The sequence below is a fragment of the Adiantum capillus-veneris genome, chromosome 6, assembly GCF_014529385.1.
Source record: "Adiantum capillus-veneris isolate H3 chromosome 6, ASM1452938v2, whole genome shotgun sequence".
Taxonomy (NCBI): Eukaryota; Viridiplantae; Streptophyta; class Polypodiopsida; order Polypodiales; family Pteridaceae; genus Adiantum; species Adiantum capillus-veneris.
The window spans coordinates 102,011,692-102,028,279 of NC_140936.1; the positions used below are offsets into that span (position 1 = coordinate 102,011,692).

Below are 16,588 nucleotides of genomic sequence, written 5' to 3' on the forward strand. Positions count from 1 at the left end.
GCCTTTCTTGCTTCGCGTTCTAATTTCCTATCCATCATCGTCTTGTCGAAAGCCTCCATAGGAGTTAGTGCAATCCTTGGCGTAGATGGGAAAGGGGGAGGATAAAAAAAACCTTCTGGTGGGGAAAATTCTTCTTCGCCACTGCTATGTTCATCACCTTCATGCAAAGTATCGACATCTTAGGTTCTTAAGTTCATGAGGAACTTGGGTATTTGTGGGTCTTGGTGTTCTTGAGGTTCTTGAGGGTCTTGAGGTTCTTTGTTAGCTTGCAGTCTGTGTTAGAGAAGAATCTTCTCTTTACCCCAACTCCTCTTTCCCAGCGGGCACACCCTTTGGCGGCCTTGCGCTCACACCACCAAGGTTGCTTTTTTCTACCTCACGTCGATTGGTCGGCCGCTAAGTGCACGGTCCGCTCTCAATGAGTGAAAAGAGACACAAGGGGAGGTTGGACAAGCCCTTTTTTCTTGGATTTCCTGTCACTCTTCAAAACAATGATTAAGAATCGACACGCCCAAGAGGTCTTGGGTTACGCACGACCACACAAGCAAAAAGAAAATTATGTGGTTCTTTCCTTGAGTGATACAGAACACTGCCAAAGCTCTGATACCAATGTAAGGTACATCGGAAGTGAATGTTGAACTTTGCTGAAGATGAGTGCTTCGAACTGTGCTCAAGGGTTCCTTTTACTTAGGAAAGGGAGAGCCTTTCGTTCTTTTAGTGAGAGAGTGCAATGGACACAAACGAAGTGGATAAACATTGTGAATGAAGATGCATGAGACTGAGAGATAGAGAGAGAAGAATACGACACCAGAATGTTGTCAAAACCCTCCTCCGAAGGTCCCACTCTCTATGGCGAGAGCTGTCTATTATTGATTGCACAAATCTCTACAATGCTTTGGATTTGTCGACGATGTTGACGACGATGAGGACGACAACGAGGAGACGGGCTGAAATCTGAAAATGCTAATAGTTGAAATCTGCAAATCTTTATCTGCTGAATTCTGACTCTATGTCGGTGACGATGTCGATGACGATGAGGCGACAACAACGCGCTGAAAACTGTAAACTTTGCGGGATCTGACCGTGCGGCGAGGATCTGCTGGCGGGAAGGTGAGATTTGCGAGGTTCGGGACTTCCACTGCAGTGTCTGACTACTGAAAACTGAAAACGCTAGTGCTCCTTGGTGTTCCGTTGTGGTGAATCTGCAAAATGTCCGGGCTGATCTTCAAACCAAAAATGCTAGGGCTGAAAACTGTCTGCTGTGGGAAATCTGCTAACGCTAGGGCTGATATGCTGTGGTGCTATGGAATCTGCTAACGCTAGGGCTGACCTTCTCTCTCTTGTTGTTGCCGAGGCTGATCTTCCATGCCAAAAACTCCAAGGCTGGTTCTATGGGAAAACCGCTAGGCCTTTGCTGTGATGTAAAAACACTGGGGCATCTTGGGGGAGTCCTGCTGAGAAGGTGTCTGTTGAACGGGAAGTTCCTGTTGCCTCTTCTGCTCATAAGTGCTAGCGCTAGGTTTCTTTATATACTTGCTAAGTCAAATTGCCCTACCCAGCTCCCAACAAAAGTCACTTAAAAATAATACGTGAAAAATATAAAAAATAGTGAAAATAGATTTATGCACCGTAAAAATGCTCCTGATCTATGCACGACTTAGAAACAATTACACACAGAAACAATGCACCATCAGATCTATGTCCCGAACCTCGCAGGTCATGTGTGTAATTGTTTCTAAGTCGTGTGCAAGCTTGTACTTGACGTACACTGTGTTTTGCAAGTTTGCAGTAAAAACCAGCGAGCAGGTAAGTGCTGGGTTAGGCAACATGAGCAGGGATGGTTCAACACACATTATAACAATAAACTTAAAAACTACACGTTATTACACAAATACACCAACATACTTTATGGCACATTAGCAGTTGTGTATTCAATATACCATCTCAAATCCGCACGTTGCAACTCCCCTACGCCATCCTTCGGCATATAGGCGCAGGGAGGAGACAAGCCATATACATTGGCGATGCAGGACAACTCCTCCCTAGTTACCTCCTCTCTGATGATCTTAGCCATTTATGGGTTTCCCATTACAAATGCTACATTTTCTTTCCCTTGCATGCATGCATACAAATATGCATGAAAAGAGGGAACAATGGAATCAATCATAGTCCGTGGGAAAAGCTCACCAAAATCCTGAAATATTCGGGAATTCATTGCGCTCACCTCCTCTTCTAGTGTAGCATCATATAAATCGATGGCATGACCTGTAAACAAAAGAGGTAATGGCAATCATTTTTCAGAAGTGATCAAATCACAACGAAGCAATGTCACATTTAATAACAAGAGAAGAGAGAATATACCTGATTGCACAAGTTTTTGGATCTACACTTAGGCTTTCGCACTTGTCAAATGTGTGACTTGGTAATCAAATACAAATAACGCCTTTTTTTGTGGCATCTTCGTGGAGAGGTTTGCTTTCTTCGTCACTCTTTCTTCCTCAATCCTCTTGGCTATGCCACGCAGCCAATCGCTATGGATATGCTGGTAGAACTTCTTGTAGTGTTGTTCAATCGTGTTATGTGTGAGGGATTTGGAGGTTGTCTACTATTGTGCCTATCTTCAAGGCAAGGGATCCTACACAGCCTGGGAATTACCGCACTATTATGGTTAGACACACATTGGCACGGTTGTATGCATCCATTCTTGAGTAGCAGTCGAGTAATCGGGCAGAGGGTGAGGGTGTACGGGCAATGGTTGTGTCATGAAAATTTTGCAAACATTCTTTGAATCTCTTAGCTTGCCACTTGTATTTGTAATTATATTTGATGAAAATGGATAATTTTCTTTAAAAAAAGGTGCAACTCTTGTGACTTGATTGTCAAACAACAAGGTCTTTTCTCTTTTTTATTAGGCCTTCCTCATCTGCCTCATACATGTCAACATCAACAAACACCTTGATAGACACCACATAGACGTCATCACACTCTTCACTTGGACAGAGTGCAAGCCTCATATCACATTGGTTGCATGTACCCAATAGGAATTACCTATCATGAAAAACTGAGTCTATGGGTTTTGGACAGCCAAAACTCCTAGAGGTCTGTAAAGCTTGTAAACATGGAATTTAATACTAGTTCCGTACCAAAAAGGACAATTTAGTGTGCCTTTTTCATGAATTTAAATAAAATTGTACATGAAATCTAGAAAATATCTTAAGAAATGATTTTGAAAACTTATAAAATGTTATCCAAATTACTCATAAAAATTATATTCTATCACTTTTGTACACAACCTCAATAGTAACTACACTCATAAAAAGCACCTACGCAAATTAGCAGTCTATGTTTCACTAAAACTTGTACTCGAGACTAAGAAAAAAACGAACAAGGTGCATGCAATAATCCATGGTAACTACTTATATATGCTTTTGAATCTTTTGCAATTGTCATGTGAAAAAATTTCTTTGTGATTAGAAAGTCGTGTGAGTCAAATATGCAACATTTATGAATTCAATTAATGACCACATAAAACATTTAGTTCTATATATACTAGATCTACAACTCCATTACTTAAGGTGATACTATTTTATGGGTATGCAAGCTACATTTGGTGATTTATGGGTGTTCATGCAATGTCTTTTGATGCATATATACTAGATCTACAACTCCATTACTTAAGGTGATACTATTTTATGGGTATGCAAGCGACATATTTTATGTCATATCCCAAAAACTGCGCATGTTGTAATTTTTATTTTTTATTTAGCAAAGATTAGCCTTAAAATAAAGTCCACTTTTAAATTTTTTTCATTCATCTCACTTATTTCTATACAAATATCTCATATGGATACAATTGAAAAATTTATATACACACTTAGTTTTTCATAGTAATGGGTTTTTTTGCAAGAAATTATCACTATATTTTTTTTTATGAGCTTAAATTACAAGATGTTCATGAGTATAAAACCTTGAAAAATGCTCAGTTGATGGGTTCTAGTCTACAGATACATTATAGACCTTAATGTTTGCCTCATAGCCTTAACATGTTAATGAAAGAGGTCTTAAAAGATCAAAATTTTCTTCTTTGTCAGTATTTTCAAGATTCTGGTTTTTTTATTGTAACAAAAATCTAATCTCAACATTAAAATTTTGAGATTTCTAGTTAAAAAACATAAAAAACGATGAGCTAGTCTATAGCACGTGGCAATGGGCAATGATGAAGCACGTAGATTTGCAACAATATTAGCTAGGAACAATGGATACAACATTGAGAGAGAGAGAGAGAGAGAGAGAGAGGACACTTTAAAGAGCAGAAAACGCTAAAGGGAAAATAAAGGAGAAGAGAAACACTTCTATATAGAGACACAAAAGGTTGTTTGACTTTTCACCTTCATATGTCTTTTGACTTTCCATCTTCATTTGTCTTTTTGTTCCTAAACTCACCGTTCACTTATGCACTTAATATGTTTTGAAAGAATTTTTAATTTTTTTGAGATTGGGGAAACCTAATCTTATAAGTAATTTATGAATCTTGATTTTCTTGTTATAATAATTTTTTTCCTATCCATATACCTTGAAATCTGTAGACGTGATGGCAGTCTAGTGATAGAGCAATCACACAGGACCTCCGAGGGTGTCAGCTCCAGAAGAGACACATGTTGCGAGATGTTCAAAAATTTTAAGTAATCTACTAAAGTATTCAAATCAAAATCCGCTTGTGTCAATTCATAGGGTCCGTCGAGACAAACTCATTCATCTCCTCCTCTTCTTGCAAGTGGTCATGGATTCATTATGGCTTATGCCTCGTAAGATAGAGCGATGAAGATGGGAGCGCGTCCAATGCGCAATGAACTAAGGGTGGGAGTGGCTAGTAATCCAAGCCAGGGACACAAAGATTCTTGACTCTTTGGAGCAATTCCCCATGACATAGATGATGTCAAACTGTTGTAGAAACTGCATGGCATAGATGGTGTTCAATTTATGGTTTTTTTTATTATAAATTGCACTGAATTTTTATGATTTCTTCATCTTAAAACTTATCACCATAAAATTAATTTGGTATTAATTTTGCATACAATGGTATGAAAAAATGCTTGACTTTCAAATTATAAATATGGATCATATGAACTTGGTTCTGGGAAGGAATGGTTATGGGGACTAGGATCTTCTTTGAAATTGAGTTACCAACGAAATTTGCTAGAATTTTAAAAAGAAGGTAAAATGTTTCTTATTCAAGGTGAGCATGACGTAAATAATAGTCCTTTGATATGTTCTCTTAAGTTGCAAAAGTTTGTAAATAAAAGTTCTTGTGATGTATGTATGCTTTGGTGTACGTGTGTTGCAAATAAGGACTCTGATGTAGAAACGAAGGACCAAGTTTCTTAATCATTTTTGTCTTCTTGTAGTGATCGTGAAAGTGATTTAAAAGTCTTCTATAGAAGAATTTGAATATGTTTTTCCTATTGATTTGCCAAATGGTTTACCTTTTGAAAGAGGTGAAGTAGATCATGCTATTGATTTAGTTAAAGATGCAAAGTTTGTCTGTAAACCAATGCACCGACTACTTTTATGAAGGTGATGAATAATATTTTATGGCCCTATCTACGCAAATTCATAGTAGTCTTTCTTGATGATATCCTCATCTATAGTTGTACTCGAGAGGAGAAATTTAGAATATCTTAGAATTTCAATTACTCACGAAAAATTCTCTTTATGCGAGGGAATTCGAATGTGGATTTTTTGCACAAGAAGTAAAATATCTTGGTTATATCATTTCTAGAGATGGAATCACGATGGATCTAGAAAAGGTTCAAGCCATTTTACAATGGCCTAAACCTAAGAACCTAGAAGGAATGTTTGGATTTTATCCTAGACTCATAAAAAAATTATGCCAAGATAAAAGTTCCCATGACTGACCAACTCAAAGGAAAGGGAAAGACATTTTTGAATGGGGGAAAAACCAAAAGAAAAGTTTGCAAAAATTAAAGATGACGATAGCTACAACTCCAATTCTATATGTAGTGGATCCCAATAAACGTTTTGTGGTTAAGGAAAATACTAGTAATTTTGTTATAGGTGCAATTCTAACTCAAGCGGGTCAACCGATAGCTTTTGAAAGTAAAAATCTAGACCATGCACATCAAAATTACTCAATATATGAGAGGAAGTTGTATGCTATTATCCATACATTGAGAAAATGGAAGCACTATTTATATGGTAATAAGGTTATGATAGGACAGTGACCAGGAAAGCATCAAGTGGCTTTCCAATCAAGCATAATTGAAAGGTCATAATGCCAAATGGGATGAACTCTTACAAGAGTTTGATTATGAGATTAGGTATTGTAAAGGGAAACACAATGTAGTAGTAGATTTCCTTAGCACGATGCATATTCTAAATAAATAGAGTTTTACTCTATTTAATAGTGATCTACTTGAATCACTAAGAGGGAAATGTCAGGTTGATCATGCATATCCAAGATATGGGAAACAATGGAGAAATGGGATCCAAAACAAGGGGTCTCCAATGAGAATGAAGCATGATGGGTGCTTTAGAAGGATTCAAGTGGAAGAATTTTGCCATAGATGATGGCTATTTAATCTACAAAGGTAGATTATGTGTCCCAAAAGATGAAGAAATTAGGTGTTGAATACTCTATGAGTGTCACGATGGTCCAAGTGTAGGACACCCAAATGTAAACAAGACCTATATTCTTCTTAAGAGGCATTTCTATTGGTCTAGAATGTATAAGGATATCTTAGAATATGTGGTTAAATGTAATAAATACTAGATCAATAAGATTAAAAGGCTTATGATGGGAAGATTACTCCATCCATTTATTCCTTCAAAGAAATGGGAGAGTATCTCCATGGATTTTATAATTGATTTACCTAGAACATAGAGGGGGCACGAATCTTTCTGAGTAATAATGAACAGATTAACCAAAATGGCTAGGGTTTTTCCAACTAAATGTGATGTTAAAACTCTTGATTTGGCTAGATTATTTGTAGAAAATATCTATTGATTATAAGGTTTACCGTAGACATCGTGTCAGATTTTTTTTAAAAAAAATTAATAGCCATTTTTGGACAGTTGTGTTTAAGATTTGGACAATAAACTAAGGCGCATGAGCACAACTAAACATCCTCAAACAAATGGTCAAATTGAAAGAGTTAATCAAATCCTAGAAGATATGCTATGAGCATATGTAAGGAAATGGAAAACTAGTTGGAAAGAGTACTTATGTATAATAGAATTTTCATATAATAGTGCCAAGCACTCTTCCATTGGATATAGTCCATTCATGTTAGTCTATGGATTTGAGCCTAGAGCTCCTTATAAAGTAGGATGCAAAAGGAAAAGGTTCACGCAATAAAAAACATTTTAGAAGATATGAATCAAATGCTTAAACTTGCTAAAGACAATATTAAAAAGGCTCAAGATAGAGCTAAGACATATCATTAGGAAATTTTGGAGGTCATTTGGAGGGCCTTATTGAAGAGAGAGAAAAGGAGGCGCAGCCAATGAGCAGCAACCTTACGTAACGTAGAAATACATGGAAAGCAACACAAAAATGAAAGAAAAGATTTAAAAATATTGAGTTTTGTCCCATTTTCGTTAGGTAACTTCTTGCTTACACAAAGTAGGGCCCACTGCTAGTAGTCGTCAAGTTCATGACACCTGACAACTGATTGATAGCTAGCTCTCTCCCTTCATTCAAAGATATCCACTACCTTTATGAAAGACTTTCAAACCTCATTCTTCCTCCATTTTACCTATGGCTTAGTCTTCTACCGGCTCAAGAAGTTCTAGAGGTTGCTCTACACTGTCCCCAACCAGCCTCACCATTAGTGTGCCAAGAAGACCATGTAGTAGCATAAGCACTATCTCAATCTCAAACTCTCTCACTACAGATAATAGGTGGCAACAGCAGAGGATAAGCAAAGGTTCTTGGGTTCTTATGCAACCAAGAAGGAGAAAAAGCTCGAAAGCAACAAACATATTTTGTTTTGCATGGAAAGCAAGAGTTCTGGATTTCAAAGTCGAGGTCGGTAAGAAGACTGTGAAAGAAGTCTTTGTTCAACATGTTTTCACTCACTCGGATGTGATTGCTAATGGCGGCGATGTCTCCATGGTGCATAATCCACGGTGCAACTGTAAATTAATTATGTAGCACTCCTCTAAAAATGTTATCTTAATTTCAAATGAGAATCTTTTTTTTTTTCTTCTTTTGTCATCTCTATGACCCAGGCTCATATTGAAGTCTTGCAATATGCTGGCAGAACTAGCAAAAGCCTGGCAGACAAGGGTATTTTCTTCTATGACCATTTCTACCAACTCAATCAAAGGAATCAGAGAGGAGTGTTGGTGAAGGTTCCACTACCAACCAACTGGAACTCTGTGGATTGGCCCGTTCCCGACACAACAATGAGTGAGGCATTGAGGAGCAGGCTCTATAGGGATGTTCAGAGGTCTCTCCGAAACTCTGTACCTACTAAATTGGTGAAACTTGCAAATTTTTGTCCTATTGGTCTCTTTGTTGAGTTATTTCATACTTGCAAAGTACATGTTGCTAAAACAATGCTACTCTGCAAATCATTTGATTCCCTCTAGTGTGATAAGCTTCTTGATCGAGGGTGGTATGTGAAAGAAACAGATGGCATATGTTGCGAGATTGCTCTTGACACTTTCATTGTCAAGTATATGCTTGTGACATAGACATTCATAATCTCCTTTTGGTACAAGCGTTCTCACATTGTTGAAGGTTGCTATGTGTCTATGGATCAAGAGGCAGCAAGTTTGGCAAACAATGCTGTCATACACGTGGAAGTGGTGGACGAAGACCTAAATCTTATGACAGTAATTACAATAAGGCAGCAATGCAATCTTTTGCAACTTCGACATGACATAGTGGAGGAGACTGCCGACATTGACTCCGTAAACTTTTCTTTCTTGCTGAATGGATGAAGAGTAATGCAACGAAGGGAGAAGCACTTTCTCTGTGGAGATCTCTCTGGCCATATTCAAATTGTGCCCATGTAATCATCCCTGAATGGCTTCAATGAAATGTAAAATTTTTTACTAGTTTAATCTTAATATCAAGTGTTTTCTCAAGTCTCTCTCTCTCTCTCTCTCTCTCTCTCTCTCTCTCTCTCTCTCTCTCTCTCTCTCTCTCTCTCTCTCTCTCTCTCTCTCTCTCTGAGTATTCGAAACACAGAGACAGATAGATAGTATCAATTTAAGGTATAATCAATGAATTACTAAGTACATTTGTAAGTACAAATTTCGATGTGCTCAATGGGCTTAAGTACATTTCTTGCAGATATGGGACCAAAATATCCTCTAGGTAAAAATCGTGAAGATGCCCTTCAAACGAAGGTAGGGATAGAGTAATGCCGGATGGATTAAGTAAACCCTTGTGTGGTGTGTCATCAATCAACAAAGTGTTGAAAGCATCATAAGGTACATTGATCTGCTCAAAGGGCTTGTAGAAAAGTGGTACAGTAGGTTTAGTTGGGTGGAAATGTCCCACAATGGTATTACAATTTCTTTGACTATACACAAAATAAAAAGCCGATCGTTGGATTTCAGCCAAATTACAAACTATGGAAACAAGGGGATTCAGGTTATGGGCCTGCATTGAAGACCAATAGCCACCCTAAACCTTGGAATCAAAAAATTCAAAAATTCCTTTGTGACTGGTCAAATTAATACTCTGACATTTCCCAAGCGGAAACTACGTAAATCGGAGAACTCTGTATGTACACTGTACGGCTGCTGTAGGAGTAGCAATCCATTGAGATCCAAGATAATCAATCTCTGCAATCATTGTGTGCATACATATAAGTAGTTAGAAACAAAAAAGCATTAATTATTTAAGTACAATGGATATTACCGGAACAACCATATCTACTTGAAGCAAGAGTCTATACTGGTCATTTCTAATGTTGACATTTTGTTGTTAATGTCGATGTTTCCTTGTGTATTGCCAAGCGTATCCACCTCTTGTGCTTGTGCAGTACATGACTCTTGTGTTTCCATGGCCGAATGGTTAACCTGTTCTGTGGTTTGTTCCTGGCCTTGATTTGCAATATTGGCCTCCTCCCCTAGCACTCCCTTATTCTCCTCTGCTTCGCCTAGAACCTCTGTTGCATTCTTCGTCTCCAAGGAGCATTTTGCATCTGTATTTTCAGGGACTTGGTCTACTTCACATTGCTCAACCCCAACTTCGAATTCAGCCGCTCCAACTGCCAAGTTTACCGGTGTCTTTTCCTCTAATATGGGATCAGTTTGAGGAATTTGGTTTAAGGTGTTGGAAACTGACCTGACTACCTCTTCACGGGTCATTGTTAAAGCTATAATATGGTCATCGACAAAACTGTCCTCTGCATCTAAAATTCTTGGGGTTGAAAGAGATAGTAGATGCTGAATCATTGAAGCGCGCTACCTTTGTAAATATTCTATTGCATAATTTTCCAGAGCATTCTGTAAAATAAGGTTAACTTGTGGTCAATACTTTAATTAATAATAGCACTAATGTTGGACCATACCATTACAAGGAAATACCTTTGACATAAATGGGTGAAGAGAAAAAAAACTCTTGAGTATATACTCTGCATGGAGAAGACATCTCCAACCGCAGGAATTTGGATATGTCTGATTAGGCACTTTGACAGATTTAAAGGTGGACTTGTACAATTCATGATTTCCACAGAGTTTTCCATAGACATGAAGTAATCTTTTTATACATCTGTAAATAGTGAAGGTTATTTATTATTAACAATATTCAAGACATCAACCATTCCCCAAATAAACACTAAAGGTTTTATCAACACTCACACTCTTATCTCTGAATGTGTTGCTTGTATGGAGTTGATAGTCCATACCACTTGCTTGTCCAATTGTATACATACAAGGCTCCGATGATTTTCCGATTCGTATGGCAACACCAGTGTTGTCACCTGGAGCATTGGATAGTGTATAAACCATCTCTCCAATGTGCCATGTGGAGTGTTCTTTATTCGGAGTGGCACAGACATTTGTGGATATGAAATATAAATTTCATTTTGGGTTTCTTGAGGGAGCTGGCTCTTTATTAAGCTACAATCACAAACAAGGATTTAATTAGAGGCCAAGTATCAACAAAGAAAGATCTTAAAGGTAGAGATGAGCACTTACTTTAGGCATACATAAACAATAGTGTCGCTAATTTGTGCATTTGGATCTTTCAATATCCCAATATCAACACATTCCAGTGCTAATTGCCTATTGTCATCAGCAAGGGGAATGCCTACTAACAGTCCCTCTGTCATGGAGTGTAATACATCATTGTTTCTTTCATTTAGCTCTATGGTAACTTCCCCATAAGTTCTCCTCTGGGCCTCTTCATCAGCTGCAGCAGACTGTATACTCTTTAACTTCTCTGCCTCAGAGTGTCATATTTCTTCTTGCTCAGCTCTGGCTCTTGTGTTCACCTCATGAGTAACCTCATGAATCTTAACCCCTTGAGCTCGCCGGCCTGGTGGTATTAGCAGTATATCTTTCATTTTGGGATCAATAAACTCATTAGGGATAAGGAAGCTTATCGTATCTCCAGCGCACTCTCTTCAGAGTCTCACTGTCCTTGTCCATTATTGTCAAACGGTTGCTCATGCAACAATAGTAATATCATTAAAATACTCCAAAAGAAAATCTTCTGCTGCTTCTTGAAGACACAGCAAGGCAACTGCCTTCCACCTCATTGTACCAGCACATGCTTCCTCACGGATTTGTCTCACTGCTCTTTGAAAAGGAAGTTTAGGGACACACAACTCAATACATTTCTGAGCTTTCCTGATCTCCTTAAATAAACCCATGTTTCTTTGAATATTCTTCATTCTTGGGCCCTTCAATATCTTCATTGGTTTACCTAAAGTTTTCTTCTTACTAGCAGACCTTCCACATGCGTTCTTTGCAAGCCCTGGTCCTTTCCCTGCCTTCCTTGTTGTTGCCTTGGTTCTTGCCATTACATTGAAAGAGAAAAAAGTAAAATCTCTCTCTCTCTCTCTCTCTCTCTCTCTCTCTCTCTCTCTCTCTCCCCTTTTTTTGGGATCATGGCAGGCGGGATCAGATTTGACATGGGCTAATAGCCTACTGCGCGTCGTGATCCACAAAGGGAATTCTCTCTCTCCTTATCTCTCTCTCTCTCATTCTCTTTCTCTCTCTCTCTCTCTCATTCTGTCTCTCTCTCTCTGTCTCACACTCTTTCTCTCTGCCCCTCTCTCCCTATCTCCTTATCAATCTCTCTCTCTCTCTCTCTCTCTCTCTCTCTCTCTCTCTCTCTCTCTCTCTCTCTCTCTCTCTCTCTCTCTCTCTCTCTCTCTCTCCCCCACCACCCCGTTTTTTGTGCATCAAGATGCACAGATTCGTCTTCAAGTTAGGCTTCTAGCTGTCCGCGCATCGTGATCCACAAGAGTATTCAAAAACATTTGTAGGATACTCTCTCTCTCTCTCTCTCTCTCTCTCTCTCTCTTTCTTTGTATGGATCACGGTGCGCGTACACAAAATCAAGCAAAAAGAACACTCTACAGCGCGCCGTGATCCACTTTATGAAATCCCTCTCTTTGTCTTTCTCTGTCTCTGCCTCAAACCTAACAAAATTTCAAAAATACTATCTCTAGCACTCTCTCCATCGATCTCTCTCAGTCTTTAGCTTCCAAACCTAACAGACTATTAGCAAATATAGCTCTCTCTCTCTCTCTCTCTCTCTCTCTCTCTCTCTCTCTCTCTCTCTCTCTCTCTCTCTCTCTCTCTCTCTCTCTCTCTCTTGTTTTTATCTCTTTTTGGCTCTTGATCTACAAAAATCACCATGGAAATACCTTTCTATGAAGAATTCAAATGGACGAAAACGCATGTAGGAGCCTTGCGACTTGGTTGCAGAGGATATCTCGGATGTACGTGTCCTCTCTATCTCTTTCTATCGCTCGCACAGGTTGACTTTTGAGTTAGCTATCTCCTTCTCCTTCTCGCAAAGGTCGTCTATGCAGGCTTTTTCTCTCTCTCCCTCTCTCTCTTTGTATTTCACTATCTCTCTCTCTCTCTCTCTCTCTCTCTCTCTCTCTCTCTCTCTCTCTCTCTCTCATCATGAAATCAAGTGCGCATTGTTACTATAAATGTACACGTTTTTTCGGGTAGTTAAAAATCACTTTATTGGTCGTACCGCATATTAATTGCATGTCCTTGTAACACGCGTTCAATACATGCGGCTCGCATCGTAAAAAACAAAACGGTAATATCTATTATTGCATGCAAAAGGGCAGAGGAGAGAGAGAATAACGAGAGAGAGAGAGAGAGAGAGAGAGAGAGAGAGAGAGAGAGAGAGAGAGAGAGAGAGAGAGAGAAGAGAAAGGATTAACTGGTTTGCACAAGCTTATTACAGACCTCGAAAGAGATGGATATAAAGCTTTGAGAGACAGAGAGAGAAAGTGAGGAAGAAAAAAAGAGTCAACTAAGAAGGCCTCTGCTTCCTTCAAGGTGCAGAAATCAGAAGCTTGAAGACTCCAAACTACATTCCTAGTCCAAAACCTCTACTCCAACAACAATGTCTAGTCCTGGAAAAGGTAAAGCAAATCCCTTTAGTTTTACTATGTATTCAGTTTAGTTGTGTTCTGTAAGTGTGCTTCAAAATGTAAAAGATCATTTGACCTTTCAAATTTCATAATTGGATCACGGCACGCCAGTTACGTTATAAAGATGAGTTTACATACTCCGTGCGCCGTTATCCACTTCTTATATTTACAAAGGGATATTTTGTATTACTATATTGTAGGTATTCAATTTATAAAGGCCTGCAAAGTGGATCACGGTGCGCCAGGAGTGTTTTTAACGTTAATTTACATATTTCGCGCGCCGTGATCCTCTTTTGACTTTGTACATAGCGCTCTAGATCTTGCTCTGTTAGAGTATGTTATTACCTCTTCCCCTTGTTTGAACAATTTTCCCCTTCCTTCTTCAAAGGTAGTGTCGCTTGAGACCTCATGTACCTCCACATTAGTTTCTCCTTTCGTGTCTCCTTGGGTGGTTTCTAGTGAAGATTTACATCCCAGTACAATTGCTTTTATGTATTTGTAGATATTCTATTTTCTGAAATCCAACCAAGTGGATCACGGCGCGCCTAAAGTTCTATGGATATTTGTTTATGTACTCTTCGCGCCGTGATCCACTTGTATGGATTTTACTCCTCACATATATAACCCAGGATTGCCTAGTTTTACATTTAATCCATAGTAATCATCTTATTTTATTGACTACCTGATTAGTTAGTAACAATTGTGGGATACCTAATTATAGTTTGTTCAAAACTTAAATGATCATTTGGTGCTCTTCTTTTTTTATATACTCATTGAACTTATATTTGTGATTATGAAATAAATGGCAGGTTTAAGATCACATAGGAGGAAGAGGCAAAAAATTGATCCCGAGCACATTGGTGGCCAAGAAAACTTTCCAAGAAGACTGTTGGAGCTGTTAAAAACATAAATGAAGAGGAATGACTTCATAGAATCCATTGATATAACTGATGCAAAGTCTGCCAGTAGTTTGGAGGAGCCAGCTGTTGGTGTGGAGGAGCTTGATATTGACCCATCTGTAGAATTGGAGTCCCCTTCTATTGCAAAATTTACTATACCCACCTCACTTAAGAGAGAAGTGGATTTTTCAACACCTACTTTGCAGAGTGCCCAATGTATTGTAACGATCCAAAAGAAAAACGATACTGTTATTTATGAAGATCCTACAGTGATTGATGAAAGGCTTTTAGATTTTGCAGTTAGTTCTGGGGCTGGTGATAAGTTTGATTTGGTCTCCTGCATGTTTAATGCTCCATTTAATCTTGATGTGTTCATAGCTGAACACAGTGAACACTTGAAGCTGGAACGAGAGAAGTTTGATCTTCACACGCAAGAGGGCAGATTTATTGTTGGTGAAATGGTGGTAGTCCATTTAAAGGACTGTGATCCTAAAAGACAGTCTTACAAGAAGTATAATCAGCTGCCTCTTATGTACAGGCCCCATTGGTGCAGCTTACATGATCGGGAGTGCAAGCTGATTCAAGAGTCCTTTGGATTTCTAATATTTTTAAATGGATTATTTACAATTCTTATGAAGATCCTAAGGAGGTCATGGAGGAACAAGATTTACCAGCAGATGAAAAAGAGGAAAAGAATGAGGAATATATTGAAGTGACAGAGATAGAGGAGTCCATTGATCTTGAAGAAGAAGCAAAAGAGGTGAAACGAAGCAATCTTCTCTCAGTGAAAACCTCAAATATCAAGCTCCCTCTAGATGTGTCAGGTTTCAATGAGCAGCAAGCCACCTTAATGCTACCAGGAGTACCAAAGTTTAAATTTGGAGATAGGTCCTACATTTTCCTCCATGATATACAAAGTATTTTTTGTTTGCGGGAGGACTGTTCACTTGCCACTATTTTCAAGTATCAGGAGGAGAGGAATGGATTTGTTTCAGATGACAGTACTGATGACGAGGCCATGGAGATCTCCACTGTCTTAAACGCTGCTTTGAAAAGGCAAAAAAGTATAAAGAAACACTTCCTGATGAAGCCACATTTCAAGCTATTCTAAATAATTTTAAGCCATCAACTAGTAAACAGGATATGGAGGATTGGTTTAAGCGCCCAGTGCAGGAGTCAACCAGATCAGTTAACCTATGGAAGGATGAGCTTTTTTTGCAAGATGAGAGTTTCATGGTATAAATTCCCCCCCCCCCCCCCCCCCCAATCTCTGTCTGTCTCTCTCTCTCTCTCACACACACACACACACAAACACTTCTTTTGCTTACAGCCATGGATTGCTGAAAAGGACGACTTTCTTCGTCGTCGAAGAAGGCAATTCCGTGGTAGGGATGCAGCTCTAGGACAATATCTTCCTAGTTTATGTGAGGCACCCATCTTAATCTTCCACAACGGAATGTCACAAGAGGGGAATACTGCAACTTATGCTTTCAAGACATTATCTCGCTTCTTAGGTGGTCCAATGTTGCCACAAAATGCTGACAAAGTAATCCTCGTCGACAAGGTTTTTGGGAGAGAATGTTTTGGTTACTCACCAAGATATATTGGGGGCCGTGCAGCATGTTACTACACATACACAACAATGGCATTATCTTTAGGGAAAGAAAACCCTACTGAACTATTAGAGTATGGCAAACATTTAATGATCAGATACAAGGGTGAGGTTCCAAATGATATTTGCAAATCATCAAAATGTTGAAATAGCTGTGGTACATATTGAATTTAATTCTACAAGAATTTGGGGTACATCGATCGTCTAAACTCTAACTCTCTTGTTCCACCAATGATAGGCATATTGCATTGTCTCTCTCCACCTGGTTTGACTTTCAAGAGCTTGAGTTGTTGAATGCGTCTACTCGCTTTCTTTTCTGAATTTTCAAATGTCTGATTGCCCGTATGGTTGCTGAAGAGACCAATACTTGCTTTTGTTGCATGCGATGAATGATTCTGTGATAAAACCACTGAAATAACTCCTTTAGACTATTTGCCTTATTTCGAGAGCCTCTATGTTGTGTGTGTCTG

At 38.8% G+C, this 16,588-nt stretch overlaps 1 protein-coding gene across 2 annotated transcripts in view; it reads left to right on the top strand.

The window, feature by feature from the left end:
- The window catches only part of LOC147455990 (uncharacterized), a 39,166-nt gene extending 23,602 nt beyond the window's left edge, over positions 1-15,564 (top strand). Inside the window, exons 2-3 of one of the 2 annotated variants that reach the window (XM_086514583.1) lie at positions 13,418-13,598; positions 14,417-15,564. In XM_086514583.1, coding sequence (XP_086370709.1) covers positions 14,518-15,222 — 705 coding nt within the window. In that variant the 5' untranslated portion in view covers positions 13,418-13,598; positions 14,417-14,517 and the 3' untranslated portion in view covers positions 15,223-15,564. The remainder of the gene's footprint in view (positions 1-13,417; positions 13,599-14,416) is intronic. The other variant, XM_086514584.1, reaches the window with a different exon arrangement.
- The last annotated feature ends 1,024 nt before the right edge of the window (positions 15,565-16,588 follow it).